We start from the raw sequence: 19,881 nt of genomic DNA, 5'->3' as shown, positions 1-19,881 counted from the left end.
AGAACGAAAAGCAGAAAGGAATCTGCAGGAAGTGACACGCTGTTCTGCTTTGGGGGGAGGGGGAGCGTCATGCCACCAGGGCGATGGCAGCCCATGATTAACAACGCTACTGACAGCAGGGGGGGGTGGGCAGGCTCTGCTCATCCTAACAGCCCCTGCTCCACAAGGGCTCTGCTGTAACACCCCTGAATGAGAATCTGAGACGCACCAGTGAAACGCAGACAGGTGAAACTATCGAGAGTTTCGGATAAAAGCAGCCAGCCGGGCAGCAGCATCGGCAAACATCAGCTTCCGTCCACAGCGCACTTTCCATGCGGCTGACGAAATCGCCGCGTGTCATGGCACAGACGTAGCTGCAGCGAATTTCATGCGACGCGGGGCGCTGAACGGCCTTACTGTTGCCGCCACTCCGGGCTCCTTACCTCAATTAAGCCTTTATGCAGGCAGACACTCTCACAGAAGCCATTATGTTTAGAGGCAGACGGTGGCCAAACCAGAGGCATTTCTCAAAGGTCAAAGGTCAGTGCTTAAAAAAGGCTTGGGCGAGAGGCTGTGCAGAAACTACCCCCCCCCCCAGAGTGGCCTGCCTAGCTTGCTGAAAGGAAAAACACTAAACAAAAGAATGCCGAAGGGACGAGGGGCAATGACGCGCATGAGGCCATGGTGTCAGTGGCCGGACGCTCGACACACAAAGGCAAAAGAGAGTCAGGAAATGGGCTAGCCACGAGCCAGAGCCCATTTGGGGCGGAATGGCTATGAAGGTCACACACAGGTTCTTAAAAAAAAATAAAAAAATAAGAGTTTCTATTAAGGGTGGGTGCTTGCAGAAGAGTCCCACTTTGGTAAGTTCTAGGGTACAGCACAGAGTGATGATTCAACGAGGCATCATTGTGGACACCATGGCACCCATCCGGAAATGACCCAAGCAGGTCCGCAGATCCAGTCATCCCCAGTAACCCTCCAGAGTTACAATCACAACTGGAATCCTGCACTGAGTACAAAGCGACACTCGCATGCTCGACACCAAGAGCCACACCAAGTCACTCAACCTCCAGTAAGCATGTTAAATCACCGGCAGGTTCATCCAGAGTGACTCAAACCAGCACAGGCAGCACGTGTGTCGCACTGCCGAACACCTTCCCCATTCGAGGACACCAACAGCCACTATGGTTACCACAAGCGGCACACGGAGACCAGTCATTTCCATCCAAAACCCTATTACGCAAAGTTCATCCTGAATAACAGGCACTGGATTTATGAAACTTCAAATGAACATCTTGGGAAGTTCAGCCTGACTCTCCTGTCCTGAAAATAGATTCTTACATGAGGAGGCCCAGACTTCACATTCCTAACACATGAGCAAGGATGGTTTACTCGTAGGGTACCCAAACCAAGGCCAAATTTGGATGACGGTACCTCCGGGCTTGTTCCTGGAAAGCCGAAACGGACTCAAAATATTAACGGCGCTCAGGATTTGACATTATCCCAAGACCTTCTCCGTAGATCTGGACTTGCACCCACTACACTTTTGATAAGCTGTCTTCTAAGAAAAGATAACAGGAAAACAGCACATTATAATTTTAATCCACTCCCCCCCCCGTTACCATGGTGACAAAGGCAATGAAAATTTATCAGGCCGAGATTGTTATCACAGTCCTTTCCTCAAATTTCCTACAACTCAAAATACTTGGGAAGCCGAAGATAAAAAATTATCCAAACCAAGCAGGTCTTAAAGATTCCAGCCCCCCCTAAGGAAAAGCCAGTGATTAATCAGATGAACTTTGCTGCCGGAGTAAATGTCTGGCTTTGACCCCTCCCCACCGCGGCCTCCCACCCCGTAGCTAAGACCGCCCACGCGACTAGTTGGGTCACTGTCAATTGGCCAAAAAACTCAAGCCCAACACTCACCTTGTGCAATGGGAGGACTAGGAAGGCTCCGCCCCCGCTGGCCTCGATGATGATGGCCACAAACTTTGGATTGACGGCGCAGAAGGAGCTGTCCCAGGTGACGCGCGACACGCGGATGTCGTCGTAGCACTGATCGTTCTTTACCGCCTGGCCGAAGACGTGGCGGAACTTGCTCTGCCGGACGACTCGCCTGAACATGTCTGCATAGGAAGAGGAGGAGGGGGCAGTTAGGGGCAAGAAGAACGAGGTATGGGTAGGTGCACAGCACAAAACTGAGAGACATTTTCGCTGACGGTTACTAAGCAAGTTATCGCAGCCCTTTAAAGAACAAACACCCATCACTTGTTGAGCACCCACTCTCAACATTCCTGGGATGCATACAGAAAGCCAGCTGCAGGTTACCTAGGGACCAATGCCTGGGCGTACAATAAAGCTATTTGCATGGGGGGGGGGTCAGTGAAGTCAAGGCAGATATTTACTGGATAATCCCAAGGTCCACCCTTGGACAGGCCAGGAGTGATAAGCGGGCTTCTCAGCACAGACAGCCCCATCCGACCTTGAGGTCAGGCTCCCTCCTCAGCAATGGCCACAAACGGAGCCTCAAAAGACTGCAGGATGCTGGCCGTGAGTTCTGGCTTTCCAGGAGCTTGGGGATCCCTTTCGCAAAAGAGGGGCGATTCCAGCGTGGGTGAGATTAGAAGAGGAGTGCAGCTAGACCAAGCAGTCCGCAGTTCCCAGGGGAAGGAAACTACCAGACGGCCACATGCCCGGAAAGACCGCAGACTGCACATTCCCAAAGTTTCAAAGTGGAGATTGTCCTTAATTATCCTCAAAGTCACGACGGGACAGGCTTTTGCAATACAGGAGTAAAATGGTAGAATGTATACTCACGGACTGAGAGGGAAAAAAACAGCTATTTTTCACATCCAGATCTCTGAATACCAATATTCAGCAACGAAAGCAAAACACGAAAGGAGAGCTATGGCTGGAAAGTCAGAATTAGCAGCATTTCTCTGAAGACTGCGAAAGGCCTCCATACGCAAGGCAGAAATTCACAGCAGGACTGCAGAGCACGTCTCCTTTGGGGCTCTCCATCATGCGTACTCGTTGTTAGCCACGCGGCTCACAGGAGTACTCACTTTAGACTAACACAGACGGACTTAAAAATCCCTATTTACACAAGGCATGGACAGTGCGAGTAAAACAGAGAGAGAGAGAGAGAGAGAGAGACTGGGCACCACCCAAAGGCCACAGGCCTCAGCAATGTCAATGCCGGTGCCCCTGACAAAACAAGCCGAACATGCCACCATCCACAGCACATACATCTTACAGCCAATGGGAGAAAAACTTCTGGCAGAGCCCTGGATCACCCTATCACAAAAATACAGGTATCCTCTCGACCATCCAATGAATGGAAGACAACTGAAAATTGACTCCCTCCCCAAACTACAACCAAACTAAAAATCTTTCAGTCATATTACAGGTTATCACATTAACCCTCGGCAAACTCCTGACCCATCAGCCATGTGAGGGACCTATCAGGTCCATCAGAAACGCAACGCTCCGCCCTGCTAGAAGCCTGCCGCCCCCTTAGGAGGGTCACGAGGTCAGTCTCAGAAGCCGGGAGAGGGAGCTGATCCACAGAGACCGGCTCTTTAACCATAAGGCGATGTGAGACTGCCGAAGCTGGAAAGCCCTCACTATGCCATTAGAAACAACAGGGGCTTCCAGTGTACCGAGTATCTGCTTCAGACAGACCAAAAAGTGTCCTACTTATCTAAAGGAAAAGTTTCGCTTAGGCCAAATCTTTTTGGCATGATCTGCCACGGTAATCCCATCCCCACAGTGTAAACAGCAATAATGTAATAAATTACTAACAAACAGTAGATAGCTAATGAAGAGAAGCTATGCCAGAACATTCTGTTCTTTCGCATCATTCTGTCCTGGGTGCAGTGTAAACGTACTCAGATTCTTTAGCAATTTAGTGAAATTTAAAACAACGTCACTAATCTTCAGTTTTAATGCTTTGACCTTTCAGTGAATTTAAGAATCTTTCATGTTTGCATTGCATGCAATTCACAAACACAGGGACCCCGATTCATTCTAAGCGTGCTACCGCTACGCTGCCCGCGCTCTCGCAGTCCATGACTCATCTACACATGCGAACTGAGAGTCCCCCTCCCCCAAAGGGGAAAAAAAAAGCAGTTCAGCATCTGCAGCCCACCGCGCCGGATGGGCACGGGTTCACATGGAGGGAAAAGCCTTCAATTCTGACAGCAGGTTGTTATTCTCTATCTGCATCAGCATCATGCACACCTGTGCCAAGGACTAGCATCCTGTCTGCATTTAAGCTCCATGCTGAATTTCAATTTGCTGCAATCAATCCATCCATCCATTTATCCATCCCGCCGTCTATCCATGTATCCACCCCCCTGTCACTTATCCAGTAGCCATAAGGCTGGCGACTACTCCAGGTTCCATTTAACCCTAATTATAAACAAACAGCCAAGAACCCAGCAGACGTGGCCTGGCTGCAGTCCTCTCCAGCCAGATACTTCATGAGGATCGTCCACCTTAACAGAGCGAGTTGGAGTCAGAACCCGAGAGCTACCAAGCGTCCTTACTGAACAATATGTCATCCAGCCACTAATCTTCACCATTACCTTGTTAATCTCCATGGCACACGCCCTCGACTAACAAACAAGTGCTCGTGTTTGACCTCGTACTCAACAGCACAGGAGCTTCCGGACTTGCGACTTATGCCAGGGGAGTACGACGGTATCGACATGAGCTGAGGCACGCAAGGCACAGCGGGGCCCGGTGTGCAGATCCCCTCCTAAAATAGGCCAGCCGAACCTCTTTGGACAAGTAGATGTGACACATTTACACAGGTACTGCACCCTTAGGGCATTGTCACTACATCTCAATTACCAAAATAAATTCCAATTCGCCGTATCCAGCTACCCGGCCATTACTGTCCTCAACACGCGTCTGCCGTCCATCTGTGAAACAGGAGACGGCAAGAAACACGGGCAGGCACAAGGACCCAGCGATCGCTGTCCCAGAAGCACACGGTCCTCAGCAGCAACCATGCAAAGGAAGGCAGATTAAGGTCCGAGCCAAAAGTCTACACAGCTTCAGCACCATTACTGTACTTCTCAGCCTGCGAGACCCAAGACGTTGCACCTTGCGTCAAAGGCGGCCATCTTGAAACAGCAGCAGCCCGGACTTTGACAGTAAAACTCCCAATTAAAAAAGAAATGCATGGCTACTGCTCCGATACCATTGTCAGAGGGCACTTTATGACAGGTGTTGCAGATGAGGTGATGAAATCGTCCAAGACATCATTACATGGAAACCCAGAGCTGTATGTTATACGAACAGGCAGTGCGCAGATCCAGGGAATATTGAGGGTAATCCAGTCAATATGCATATCTAACCCTCCAGATTCTAGAGGCTGGGCAGACAACCCCAGGAGGCCCATCCTCACACGCGCAGGTCTGCGCCGTCTTCCCGATCGCAGACACTGCCTGCCTAGAGCTGCGTTTACCAACAGCACTGTGTTGCTCAGCAACCACTCACACGGGGAGGAGCCAAGCCGAAAAATTGCAGCAGTTCTGCCCTTTATGCCTAAAATTTTTTAAAAATGAGAATGATCACAGGACCGTTTCAGGCAGGATGAGCACAACGGCTCCATCTCTAACCGCCCGTCAACGGTGGGCTTTTTAAAAAACCACTGCCAGTACGGCTACCAGCTTCTGCAAGTATTTACGTCAAACATTTAGACGTAAAATAAAAACGGCGACAAAACTGAACTTAGAGCAGAAACAGCTGTTCGGGGATTTTACGCACTGCTGAGGATTTGTACACAGAAACACGACCGGGCAAATTTTTATATTTAGTCAAATTAATACTGTATGGTGAAGTACGGGGACCGAGTGGAGGGATTTCATGCCCGAATGACACTAGCCGACACGAGTCTGAATTATACAATCCCATATCGACGGCGAGGAGCTGGAATTCGAGATAATACAGTTACTCCTTCTCAGTGTCCGCTGCACAAGGCTGGCATCACCGCACAGATTCACGGTGCATTTTCCTACAGGATGGCGAGGTGGGCGGGCAACCACCTGCGGACGATTCTGAAAGGTGAAGGATTCTCCGTGTAGAGCGAGAGGCAGAGCAGAGGGCGCAGGGACACGTCCGTGACGGGGAGAGAACCACACCACTTCCTCCCCTCCCCCCGTCACCATTCTACACAAAACGGACAGACTTCCTGCAAAAACCATTCTTTCAGAGGACGATTAGAGAAAAGGGCGTGATGAGCAAGGGCTGAGACACCGAAACTGCGCACCACAGCAAGCTGACAGGGAATCGTGTTCCGCAACTGTGCCAGCTGTCCTTATTATTCAGAGCCCGGAACACCTCCGTTTGAAAAGGGGGTGCACTGTAGCTGAGAAAACAGCTATTGTCATGTTGCATTTGAGCCCTTAGTGCCCCTTTATTTTCAGACCTACATGAAGAGGGAATTTCCCAACAGCCGGCAACCCAGAATCACCACCAGTGGCTGGCAACCGCAATCGATGTCACTCTGGAAGCCCATTGGACGGAGAGGTCACCTGATCTCATAAGGAGATTACTGCCATTACAGTCCCAGACACGGCGCCGCGGCTACCGGCACAATGAAATCCGAGATGACGGACATGCTCTTGGGGGTGGGGGCTTAGCTGCACCCGCCTCCACCTCCCCACAAAAGAAATGCAAATCTCGGGGGAGTAAAATTGAGGAAGCTCAGTAGTTGCTCCATTTTCCCCAACCCACCTGGAGAGGGATAGGAGCACTGGAATCACCAAACTGAATGGGTTAATTCCCGAAAATTAGTGGGGGGGGGGGGGGGGGGGTTCTTACACAAGAGGGCAGGAAGGAAAATAATTAGTTCTCTCTCTGAACCAGTCAGATTGTAGAAGTGGTGGGTCAAAAAAAAAAAAATAGAAGATGCAGGACCAAGACACCCGATTGGTGGGTCCTGCCTCCTCTGCAATTGGATTGGCTCTCTCTCTGAACCAATCATTTTTCTTTCTGCCCTCTGAACATTTTTGTGAAAGTAAAATCCCCACTAGCCTCTAGAAGCAGCATAGACAAAGTCGCTAGACCCAGGGCAACAAAGAGGCACATGCGCCAATCAGCTGAACAGATCTGTTCCGACTTAAACCCAAAAGAACACCAGTCTAGAGCCTCCCACTCCCCAAAAACATCCCGAATCACCTTTGGTCTTGGAGCAGAGGCACTTTCAACTCCGTAAATGGTGAAATTCAGGTGGCCAATTACCATGACAACAGAGACTGGAATGATGTTAATAGAGCCACCCACGTCTATGCGTTTGGCGATCAGGAATATGCTGTAAAAATAAATTTCAAATGGCCTCGTGCCCCAGGGCCGCTGCCAGTTTCTGCAATGACTGTCTGGCTGTCATTCCTAATATGCAGCAGCTCTGAGAACCACTCTGGCAAGCAATGGCCAGAGGCCTCCCCACAGTGCTAACGACAGGTGACACACCCTGCCACCCTCCCCTTTAGGCGTATTTAACCAGAGTCCAATGGATCGGGCCACCTGTGGCTCCTACCGCCTTTCCCATTATGCATGCTCTCCCAGGGTGGCGTTAGCATCCTCCAGCTACACCAGTTTCCTACCGCAGGCTAATGGTGAGAAGCTAGGTTTACTGGAATCCCCAAACTGGCCACAGTGTGTGCATGTACCACACCTTAGACTGGCACCCCTTCCGAGCGTAACCCCTGCCGTGTGCCTTTGCTGTCTGGGGTCGACTCCAGGCTCAAAGTAGCCTCGTCCAGAATAAACCACGTGAAGATGAATAGATAGATGGCAGACACATTACAAGAGCAGCACAAAATCGGCCAGTTCAAAACAGAAAGCATGTCTGTGGTCCCCGAGGGCGTTTTGGCAGCCAGTCTGCCACAAAGTACCTTTTCGCAACTGATCATACCAGGCTGGCGTTTTAGCCAAATGGCACCCTAACAGACCCGTTACACCCCACCGAGTGCCCCAGCTCAGAGCGAATATGCAGTCCAACCGAGCGGAAACTACCAAATAGTGCACAGCTCCGATGACATCTGCGGGTCCCAGAACCTGAGAGCCTGAAAGAACATGAAGGTGGAATCTAGCGCCAAACCTCCTTCCTGCCAGGGTAGAAGGGCAGGGAGGGACACTGGAGACGGAGCCTTGACTAAAAGCACCAACTGACCAATGATCATTCCAGCACTCAGATTTTTCTGTTTTTTTTTTTTTAAACCGTGATGATTCATTCTACAGCAGCACCTCCCAGGTAAACCAACAAAGATCAGGTGGGCAGTTACTTATACAAAATATGCCCCCCTCCAATCAAAAATTACCATGAGATTTTCAAACACAAGCAAGAAAAAGAAAACATGAGAATCTGTGCACCTGCACCCCACCCCCACCCCCAATGAGCCCTCTCCCGCAAAATGCCCATCTGGGTCTCACAGTAAGACACCCCCCATTTCAACAGCAAAAAAGGAATAAAAATTGAATTATATTCACCACCACCCCCCAGCACTGCTCTGGCTAATCCAATCAGGCAAGCCGGCTTCCAGATCTGACAAGGGCAGACCGGGGCGAGACGGCGAAGGTGGAAACGTCACACCGATTCACTGTGCTCTGCTATTGCCCTCAACCCAACCAGCTTTACACAAGGGAGGCTCGTGGGAGGGATTCACGACAGACCAGGAGAGACTGACACGCAACGCCACCAGAATCTGAGGTCCGACTTTTTGGCAGGAGGTAAATAAGGTTCTGTCTTCACCAGCCATTAAGATCACGGCATTTGAGCTCAGACGTGCTGTTATTCACAAACTGCCAAAACAAATTAATCACCGCAGTTGTAATTACAGAAAAAATACAACATCAGAAACACTTCAAGTACTATGGCGCCTTAATAGGAATCACCAGACATATTCATTTAACAAGCGTTTCTACAACGTTCGCAGGACAGCAATCTAGAATCATTCTGACCCTCTGACTTCGGATTCTTGGCACAACATGAAATTAGAATTCCAAAGTTCACGGTAACCCTATTCATACTAGACCGCCACCTTATCCTGTTGACTGGCTGCACATTATTACAAATACCTTCTTATAAGCCTCTGATATTCAATTGCAGACACTAAATACGATTTAATTCACCGACTCAATGCCAGCAAAAGGAACAAGTGCATTCCGAAATAAAAAAATAAAAAAAACTTCACCATGATTATGAGGGAACTCCATATCCCAGCAACCCTCAATACAGAATGCTGTGCAGGACTGCTGGCAGACCCAAGCCCGATACCCAGAAGTAAAGGAGTCTAATACCAGAACGAAGGTGGATCATTCAGGTCCAGAAAGTAAAAATCTAGACTAAGATTTTGTTTCAACCAACCAGCTACTCTGTGGCTGTGACTAAACAAAATCTTGGTCTGGATTTTTACTTTCTGGACATGAACTATGCACCCCTGTACCACAATACAATCTTCCCAAACACTAATTTCGCCACCAACCACCAAATATATTGTCCGGCAATATTCCCCTATCACCAAAAACTGGCCCAGCCACCAGGCCATTTCTCTCATCGAGACATTAAACGGTCACATCAATGCTGACATCACAAAACCTTTGGTAAATGGACACAAGGGACTGAGAGCTACGGCTCGTATGGCAAGGTGATGGTCACCAGAAAGTCGCAGCCATAACAGCCCATTTAACACAACTGTGAATTTCAAAAGATGATTAATCCACAGATTACCAGCCACACAGGACAGCACATGAAGTGACAGCGCTCACAGTGTGGACTGACCAAATTCAAACGCTCTCACTGGAATAGTGTTTCTTTGTCATTTTCATTGTGTGTTTGGGGGGGGGGGGTGCTCTGACCAGGACCCATTCGCACCCTGGATGCATTAGGGCACCCTGCCAGGCACTCACTGCATCTCTTGCCCAATTTCACTCAACATCCTGACCTACTTCTTTACGCAGCCTCCCCCAGCGGCGGGTAGGGGCACGTGGGCCGGGCAGGGCCGCCCTGTGGCTGCGTGATCAGGCTGTCTGGCAGCCAAAGCCGAACGGACTCCATCACCCACGTGTCCCAGCTGCCACACAGGAGACATCTGGGATGGAACTGGATTACACACAGCAGGCGAAGAGCCACAGGTCCCAAAACAGGTCCGATTTCCATCCTCAAACAGGTAGTCAACACAAATTACTTTAGCTGCCTCCTTACATCAATTAAAAAAAAAACAACTCGGCCTACTGCCGGGAATATTTCAAACTTGACCAACTCTCAAAGACACGGATGTCATTGCCAGTTACAGATTAAAATTACCGATTTCCTAACAGGAGATGCAATTAAATCAATAAAATGATCCCATACCGTTTCATTTTTTTTTAATGAAACTGATCATCCAGTGCCCTCTGCCAGACTCCCTAAAGCAATGCAGTTTAGTATTCAGCAAGCAGCTGTGAGCAGAAGACTAGGCACTGCCTGTAGTCTACAACCCCCCTCGATTACTGAGCCTCCAAAACAGCTAAAAGAAGGTATTACCTCTGCCTGAGATCTCTTTACATCCGTTTTACCTTGATCATAACTGGACTCGCAGAAAACGTGCAAAATTAGAAATGGCGTTTAGTCCAAAATCAGATAACATGTGATAAACGCGTTGAAATGGCAAAGAAATATGAAATTATTCAAAATAAATAGCACTATGCATTTATCAGTTATTATTGCATAATATTTTTATTATAACAACAAGAATTAAATTATTTTATAATCCGGTGTGATTCTGGACTAGATACAATGATCGACCTTTTAAAGCTTAACGCGACTGCACGCATCCATGCAAAATAATAATAATAATAATAAATCAAGAGGGGCACTAATTTTCCCGGCGGCAGATGACCCCTCTGCATCGCCGGCAGAGACAGTGACATCATGCTGTGACTTATGATCACAGCCTTTCGCCTCAAACATGTGGTCAATGGTTGGAATCGCCTCGGAGATCCGTTGGTCCCGAGGTGGACCAGGAGAGACGGATCTGTGCGAGGTCAGCAACCCCTGGCCAGCGCCAGATGTCAAAAACGCAAAACGTGAATGGGAAGGGGGATGGGGCGGCAGGTTGGCCGCGGACATACGGACAGACGGCGCCTGATTGATCCTATTGCGTTCGACTACCATCTCTGCAGGCTGCATTACGTAATCGCGGTTTCTACCCAATGGATCATGGATGGTATGCCTCCCAATTTCTAATTTCCATTTTCCCCCCCTCGCTCTTCTAATAACAGGGATATCACACAATCCGTAAATCGCCCTGGTTTTGGTCGGATAAAGTGGCCTCAACGACAAATAATTTTTGCAAACATATATTTCGGTTTAGGGAAGCATAAGTAGGTGGCGTCAGCGGCGATATAACCCGCAGATCTGTGATTCAGCCAGCAGGAGCCATTTGCCGGAGTGAACCAGGAAACCTATTTCCACATCCAGCCGGGCGGAGCAGCTAGACAGAGCAAGCACACCACTGTTTGCAAATTTCACCTCCGACAGTCAAAATTAAAAACAATATCTCCCCGCTACTCAAAAATTCAAAATAATTTAAAAAATGAAACAAACACAGGCATACGCTTTGCATTAAAATATATATGGTTCTACCATATTATTATAAGATCACATAATTAACAGCACCCACCGGCAGACTACTCGTGTCTCCCCACACAGGTAAGCAGAGCTGCACCGGTCTTGTTAGCATAGCTAGTCAAATGGACCCAATCATGTGAAACCGACAAATACCAACAGAGCATGCATAATTTCCTACAACCCATTCAAATCGTTTGAACGCAATCTGAGACATTCAGCACACGGCTCGAGTTATTATGAACTCCTTACCTCTTTGATATATGTAAACAATCCCTAAAAACCAGCCAATTGACGATTTAAAACATGTAAATGCTCTTGCCAACACAGAATATATCCAATTGTTTCCTCCCTGCTGCAAACCGCTGATAGTTCGCCTGTTCTTTTCTCCAACTCCCTGGCACCAATAAACCGGAAGCAACGCCCTATCTTATCCCCTCCCTTTCCAAATTTCAGCCAAACACGTTTGGAATATTTGGAATGGCGGTCACGTCCTCCAATCACGGTCGCGTACAGTGAGTCCTACTGTCTCTGTGGAAAATATGGAATGCGGGTGTGACTGGGCTGGCCAGTTGTATGGAGGAAGTGGACGACGCCGATTTATAAGTGATTAACAACTAATTTTGACCAAAAAAGTCAAAATTGAACAAAATTATATCAATTATGACAGCCACCACTGAAAACTATTGGCCTGGTCATTTTTAGGAATGCACGTGCATAGCGCTTATCACAAAATAGTTTACATATTCGAAAATGCAGAACCTGAATGGTCTGCAGCTTGCATTTTCTGTTAATAATCTGGCGTTTAAATATTGGCCTTAAAATGCCCACTGATAACTGCATTTTTTCTTTATAATCTCAAAACGATACGACAAGTTAGATGCACCTAATTGTTTTCCCCATAAAGTTACAACGCATGTCCTCAATGATATTTTTTCAAAGCATGGTGGCTGCGTTACTACGCACACGCGCATGGGAAGACCATTCTCCTTTTTAGATAACTTTCCTAAATGATGGCAACCTGATTTTTCAGCGACAAACGTAGAACAATTAAAATAGTGCCCTCTATTGGTTTCATAGATTAGCGTCAGTTTGAGTTTACATTTCTTTATTTTTTCCTTTCTCTGTATCTACTATCGATTGACATGATTTTATGCAGAAAAGCACAGACTTACCTTAATTTTTTGTGTACACCTCACTCATTTTCCCAGAAAGAATTGGTTTTGGAAACACTACAGTCTATGTTATCCAAAAAAATCCTAGTAGGTTTTTTTCTTAAGCATAACTATAAAAGATTAATATACACTACTAAAAAAAAATGAAAGGAACACGTTTAAAACACATCAGATCTCAATGGGAAAAAAAATCATGCTGGATATCTATACTGATATGGACTGGGTAATGTGTTAGGAATGAAAGGATGCCACATCGGTTGATGGAAATGAAAATGATCAACCTACAGTAGGCTTAATTGATAGTGAAAAAATAATGCGGCAGGCTAGTCCATTTTGGCGAAATTTCATTGCAGCAACTCACAATCGTACTCAGTAGTTCGTTTGGCCCCCACGTGGTTATATGCATGTCTGGCAATGTCGAGGCATGCTCCTAATGAGAAGACGGATGGCGTCCTGGGGGATCTCCTCCCAGATCTGGACCAGGGCATCACTGAGCTTCTGGACAGTCTGAGCTGCAACCTGGCGGCGTCAGATGGACCGAAACATAATGTCCCAGAGGTGTTCTATTAGATTTAGGTCAGGTGAGTGTGGGGGGCCAGTCAATGGTATCAATTCCTTCATCCTCCGGGAATTGCCTCTATACTCTCGCCACAGGAGGCCAGGCATTGTCATGCACCAGGAGGAACCCAGTACTCACTGCACCAGCATAGGGTCTGTCAAAATCCACCAAGATACACTGCAGTAATAACGGGTTTAATAAGTAGTGATGAGAGAAAGAAGGCTCTGTAACACATACTGTGTAGGATTATCACCCATCCATCCACCTGTTTTTTGTAACTGCCTGCCCTATTCAGGATCGTGGGTGGAAGTGGAAAGTTTAGGTCTAGAGAGTAAAAGTCCAGGCTAAGATTACTTAGTCCAGGCTAAGATTACTTTTATTCTCTGTACCTGAACTATCCACCTCTGGTTGTGGGGGTCTGGAGTCTATTGGTCCAAGCAGGAAACAACCCACGATGGGGCACCAACCCATTGCAGGACACACACACACACACACATCTATGGGCAATTTGGAAACTCCAGTCAGCCTCAGCATGTTTTTGGGCTGTGGGGGGACCAGAACACATGGAGGAAAGCCCACGACGACATGGGGAGAACATGCAAACTCCACACACATGGAGCCATGGCAGGAATTCAAACCCTGATCCCGGAGATGTGAGGCAGCAGTGCTAACCACTGCACCACCATGCCGCCCCAGGCTTTCCATGTACACTTAAATTTAAATGTACCACATTTAAACCACTTGTCAATTGGCTGGTTGTCTTAAATCAGGGCCTGACTGACCCACATCACAAACACAGTAAACGTTTCAGAGTGAGGATTTCAATGTTTTTCCAGTCACTCATGATAAAGATAATGTAACATATAAAGAACTGTCTGTATCCACTTGTTTAGTGTTCTACCACAAGGTGGAGTTATATTACAATTTCTACAAGAATAACATGCCTGTTCTTAAGGAAGATTGTATCATTCCTGGGAACTGTGTTCAGCACCACTGTGGGGTGTCTGTATTTTGTATGAATGTCTGCTTTTGGTATAAACACAAACTCAACACATTACATTACATTATTTACAGATCTCAGCACATCTTTCATGGGACGTTTCTAAATGACAATAAATGCACAGCCAGTTAGTCGTTCTCAAATGCTTGCCCACTTTCATTGGCCATGTTATCTCACTGTATCTATAATTCTAACCCCGAGGTGCGTCCTCACTAACTTTTATTGTTCTCTCGTATCACAAGCAGGAGTGTCACTAGAGATTTCTGAAAATAGTGTCTTTTGCTGCGGGTTCTGATTTTAATATAAATGAATGAGAACACATAATATAAACTAATTAGTATTAATTTATTTGAGAGGGGGGTAAAGCCCCGTGAAGTAGCCCTAGTGACACCCGTTTGCTGGAGTCAGACAGTATATCTTACCCTTTTTTGGTGCAGAAGCCGTCTCAGGTACTGCCGACTTCTTTGGGGGGTCAAAGGCACTCTTCATCTGTGCCACCTTCACAGTCTGCTCGCCCTTCCTTGCCTCTTCAAGCCTCATCCAGCTCTTACTCTTTTCTTGTATCTGAATTGTCTCCTTGAGGAGCCCAGGAACGTCCCTGGGACCGTGCGGGACGCGGGCTTTGGGGACAGCAAGGCTGGGCTTGGCCTCAGCCCGAGCAGGGCTTGTGCTCCTCGAGTCGGGCCTGGAAACCTGCTCCATCTCAGTCCCTGTGTCCTGTAGCTTGAGATCAGGCTCCGGGCTGTACAGGTTCATAGACTGTGGGTCTGCCTCTGAGTCAGCCAAAAGCAAGGCTAGGTAGCGGTCAACTTCAGATAGAGGTAGACGTAATTTGGGCTTTTTGGGGACAGGCGGAGGGGGGCCCTTCACCCTCCTTTCTGGCAAGTAATGCAAATCCCCCAAGAAGGCGATGTCATACCCCATTAAATCTACATCGGGGGGAATGTCTGTTTCCTGCTGATATCCCATCATCTGATTGCCTCTATCAAAAGCTGTTCTTAGTCCTCTTCCCTCCACATTGTTGTGGCCCCCAAAATCACTGTGACTGTCATCATATTGTGTTCTTTGTCTTTTTTCTGAGTATGTTTCCGGCCCAAAATGAGCAACATTTGCTAGCTCACCTTCAGACAGAATGGAGACTAAGTCCATATGAGTAGTCCCCCTGCAGTAATCTGCTCCCGCGACATCTGCCCTCGTCCTGTTGCGTGATCTCCTCACCCCGATAGACTCCGGCAAGCAGGCGGCAAAAGCGAGATGGTCTGGCTCGTTCTCCCATGTCACCCCTGGACCATCCTTTATATTCTCATACTCCTTAAAATCAGGCTGGGATGATGCAGGATCTTCTACATCAGGGTTAAAGTGGTCTGAAGGGATTGTAAAGGCGCTGCCCACTAACACCAGATCACGCCGTCTTAGCTGGTTTACTTCCATCAGTTCTTCTGGCGATTCTATCTCATAGGGCGTCATGGTCCTCTCGGCATCCCTCTCGCTGTCGGAATGCAGGTCATGCCTCCGAATCCTCTGAGCCTCCAAGGCTTGCATATGCCCGTGAGGCATTTTCGGCTTTTTTGGAACAGGTGGTGGAGGCCCTTTCGCCTTGGCCCTCTTCTTCAGTGAGACTCGGTCAAACGGGACACCCGAGGGGAATGCCCCAGCCGTGTCTGTTTCCGCTCCAGAGTGAATTTCAGACCCAGGGATGCCATCTTTGTGCACTTCATCCCCTTGTGATGGTCCTGTCTGTCCTCTTTGCATATCACCCTTATGGACGGTGGTACGAGAGAGAAGACCGTCGGCTGTGGCCTTTGTAACTTCAGTCTTTATGTCAGCATGACTTTCAGAATTGGGGTTGCCCCCATCTGACGGTCTTGCAGGCCCGTTCCCTGAGGTGGTCGGTACTGCCGAATTTGCATCTTCACTTTCTGGTAGGTTTGAGACAGAGCTTGCTTTATCTCCTTCTTCCATTGAGACTTTTTCCCAAATAACCTCTGAGTTGAGCTCAATATCTGCCATCCTTGTTTCATTCCCCTCTAGGAAAAGCTTTGATGTGGGGGGTGGCGACAGCAGCGTTATAAGCGGGATCTTTTCTCGTCGTCACCTGTGCAGTTTTCCGTTTGTTCCCATGACTTTGTGGTGCTGGAGGACCTGCTGACAGAGGCCTGGATGCTGCTGTCGCGGATAGTGATAAAGCCATGGAATTAGCACTTAACATAGCACCGCTCTCGTTTGATTGGCTGACCCTTACGTCTTCTACGACTGGTGTTGATGTGTGCTCCGCCTCTTCCCTTTCTGTCTCTTTGCGATTCGCTGTCTCCTCGTCGGAACATGGGTCACATCCTAAAACAGCAGTCATGGGCTCGACTGCATTGGCATTAGACCATGGCTCTGCCAGCTCTTTAAGGGAAGCAACAGGTGAGTCCATCTTGTTTTCTGGCAGGTGGGAGGAGCCTACACAAGATTGATTTGGTTCTATTTGCGAGACGGTTTCCATCTTTGGTGGTTGAGAGACAAGAGGAATACCAGACTTTTCATCGCCACATAATGCCCCTCTCAGTGCTGAGTCTTTTTCGAGGCCAGACAGAGAAGTAAGCTGGCATGTTGCGGGTTCTGTTACTGCTGTAGGAGAACGTTTTTTTCTAGCAAGATGGATTTCAGACACTGTGTCACCTCCCTCGGGCTGTTTCTTTAAGTTCCCAGACATGATCCCCGTTGCTGAAGGAGCTGTAATTGTTTTGAGTCCTGGTACAGCTGAAGCAACATCTGTTTCTTCAGCATCCTCAGCAGGACGTTTTGCATAGGTGTCATCTGTATTCGCTAAAGCCTCCAGTTCACGAGCTTTTGGGAAACTTGGTACCCCTGGGAGCGGAGGGAGCAGATCACTGAGATGATGATGTTCTTCTTGCCACGTGGAACCTTGAGCCACGTTTTTAACCTCACACTCCTCAGCTGTAGAAGCTGGAGAACCCAATGATGCCGGCTTCCGTGACTTTGTTGCGGAGGGGGCTGACGCTTTCCCTGGAACCTCAGCCTCATTCGCCTCGCTGCCCTGTGCTGTCCTGCTGAGCCTGGTGCTCTCTGCTTTGTTTGTCATTTTCGTTTGATGGTCCTTCTGCACGTCCTTATGAGGAAGATGTTTTGCCTGGCCCTGTTTGCCTTTGGATCCTGGCCTTTCCTCAGTCATAGCAGCAGGCTTCCTAGTAGCTTGTAATTCATCAAGGGCCACAACTGAACATCCGCCAGCAGTGCCTAAGCTGCATGCTTCTGGTGATCTTACAGTCCCCTTCTTAGCCTCAGTGTTAGTTTGTGGCTGAAGAGCGATGGAGACAGTGTCGTCATCCCCGATTTTCTCTTCTCCTCGCTGACACTGTTCCAGTTTCTCTTCTTCCCTGCAGATTTTGACATTTGATGTCATCTGGGATGGTGCATCTTCTTTCTGCATCGGCCAGGGCTTAGAGGTTGATGACATTGCTCGTTTTTGAAGGGCACTGTTTGGAGAGGCACGGTTCTGAGAAAGCTGACTTGAGCCCTTTGCGTTTTCACCAGCAGCTCTGGATCTAGCCCTGTGCTCCATCTCCACTCTCTGTAGATGAGGGTGATCATGTAATGGCACACTGGGACCTAAGAGGACAGCTGGGGTCCTCTTGGTGTCTGAAGGAACTGGGATACCTCCCAGTGAAGTGTGTTTAATGGGAATTTCTTCAAGCAAAGTTCCTTCCTGTTTAACTCTTGACTTTATTGTGTCTAGTGACATTGGGTTTTTTTTCTTGCTTTGCTTTCCTTTCTCTCGGACTTGTAAATCACTGGTAGCAGCCGGACACTTTTTGTCCACCATCAGTAAATCCCCAGTCTCCTCTGATTTGTTGCCTCTCTGTTTTGTTGAAGCACCGAGTTTGTGGTTTGATCCACCTGCAGAAGATAAGTTCAGGGTGTCCACACCATTATCTTCTCTCAGTGACAGATTGGTTTCTTCAGACTGGTTTGCTCTTTCTGCATCCATCATTGACCATTTGGCTGCAGTTAGCTTCTCCTCACCTTGCTCATCAACATCTCTTTCCCTAAGTTCTAGTTTCGGAGTTGCACCTTTGATGTTGCTCTTTGATGGACAGTCCTTGTGCTTGACTTCAGGGGAAAATATGTAAAATGTCTTTGTTATCTCAACTATCTTAGGATCAGGGATGACGGGTAAAACACCAGCAATATCACTATGTTCTCCATCCCTTTGGTCACAGATGTGCTTCTCTTTTTCATGGCTGACCTTAAGGTCTGAGGGATTTGTGGTTGCGTGAGCTGGCTTCATCTGAAGAGGAGGTTGCTCCTCAAAGAAGTCGCCCCGTATATAAGGGTCCACCCTGGGGGAATGATGATCAGATGTATCTGTTTTGATGTGGTCTGGTGTTGACTTGGTGTTCTCTGCTTGTTTATCTGTTTCTTCTGACCAAGCTGTCATTCCAGACCCTTGGCTTTCTGCAGGCAAAGGAGGATATTTATCAGCACAAAGTTTATGGTCCCCCATGTGGCCTTCCTCCCCTCCCTGGGCACCACCTTGTGATCTTGATTGCCTTAGTGGGTGATGCATGGGCTCTGGGTTATCTTTGGAAGGACATACCGGTATACCTCGATTGGCTCTAGCTTTATCGCCGTTAAGGGCATTTTCCTCCCTCCACGAATGGCCTGCTGGAGAGAGAGCAGAGCAGGCAGCCCCGCCTGGACCCTCTCCTAGCGTCCAAGGGTCTCGGTCCTTCTCCATTTCGGGATCAGTCACCCAGCCGCCACCTTCATTCTCCGCATTCTCAGAGTTCATTCCTTCCTCTCTGCTCCCTCGCTTCTTGCCCTTAATGTTGGGTGGGGGTTTAGTCTCTCCCCCTCCCAGGATAACAAAATCGTCTTTGATAAAATCTTCCCAGTGTTCTTCACTGTCAGAGTGACGTTCTGCTTCAGAGTCTGGGCTGTTCTCTCTGTCTGCTGTGGCTTTACCACCCTTGGGGGTAGCACCATGCGTGTCCCACCCCAGGCATTGGCTGGTGTCTCTCCTAGGAGCTCCGCCTCTCCCGTCTCCGGCCAGGCTGCCTACACTTACATCTCCGAGCTCCCCTTCATCCCAGCTCGCGCCGGCTGCTGCCGTCTCGCCTCCTTGGGGCTTCTGCTCCATCTCATCCCCGACGTTGCCCTCGTCCTCCTTTAAATCTCGCCCCGAGTCCTTGTCCTGTGTCTGCCCCATTCTTGTCTGTAGGACGACAGAAGATAATTCGCAGTTAACCTCCGCAGTAAAGCACTTGCCACTTCCCAGTGATGATGTGAAGCTGACTACCAGTCCAGCTGTCCTTATCCGGCACAGAAGCCTGTGTCCGCACCTCTCTCTCTCTCTTTCTCTCTTTTTCAAGCACTTCTCTTTTTGCCTCTCATGCCTTTTGACCTTAATTGGAAATGGAATAATTATATATACTTTCCCTATGTATTACACCTGGGTTTTTTTTTTTGCCAAGTTAAAATGCCGTTAGCAGAGTTTTCGGATGGTAAAGTTCTCTCTCACTCTAGCTGCGTCCATGCC

The 19,881-nt window shown here is 48.2% G+C and overlaps 2 protein-coding genes across 7 annotated transcripts in view; both read right to left on the bottom strand.

The window, feature by feature from the left end:
- Positions 1-16,353, bottom strand: part of LOC125746065 (coronin-1C-A) — a 25,156-nt gene extending 8,803 nt beyond the window's left edge. The window contains exons 1-2 of one of the 2 annotated variants that reach the window (XM_049019654.1): positions 14,759-16,353; positions 1,909-2,108 (exon numbers count right to left, since the gene is read on the bottom strand). In XM_049019654.1, coding sequence (XP_048875611.1) covers positions 1,909-2,108; positions 14,759-16,346 — 1,788 coding nt within the window. In that variant the 5' untranslated portion in view covers positions 16,347-16,353. Of the gene's footprint in view, positions 1-1,908; positions 2,109-11,854; positions 12,012-14,758 lie in introns of those variants that run through there. The other variant, XM_049019655.1, reaches the window with a different exon arrangement.
- Positions 16,353-19,881, bottom strand: LOC125746064 (uncharacterized). Of its 5 annotated transcripts, none has more exons than XM_049019651.1 (2): positions 18,948-19,881; positions 16,353-18,797 (listed from the first exon to the last, which is right to left on the bottom strand). In XM_049019651.1, the coding sequence occupies exons 1-2, from the start codon at positions 19,549-19,551 to the stop codon at positions 16,354-16,356; spliced, it is 3,048 nt and encodes a 1,015-aa protein (XP_048875608.1). In that variant the 5' UTR covers positions 19,552-19,881; the 3' UTR covers position 16,353. The 5 variants fall into 5 exon arrangements, with proteins under 5 accessions (XP_048875608.1, XP_048875606.1, XP_048875607.1 ...); XM_049019649.1 differs by having other exon boundaries at positions 16,353-19,557; positions 19,642-19,881; XM_049019650.1 differs by having other exon boundaries at positions 16,353-19,557; positions 19,685-19,881.

Source organism: Brienomyrus brachyistius, chromosome 7 (genome assembly GCF_023856365.1).
Source record: "Brienomyrus brachyistius isolate T26 chromosome 7, BBRACH_0.4, whole genome shotgun sequence".
Lineage (NCBI taxonomy): Eukaryota > Metazoa > Chordata > Actinopteri > Osteoglossiformes > Mormyridae > Brienomyrus > Brienomyrus brachyistius.
The sequence above is the reverse complement of the archived record's forward strand: the minus strand, read 5'-3'. Positions and strand labels throughout refer to the sequence as shown.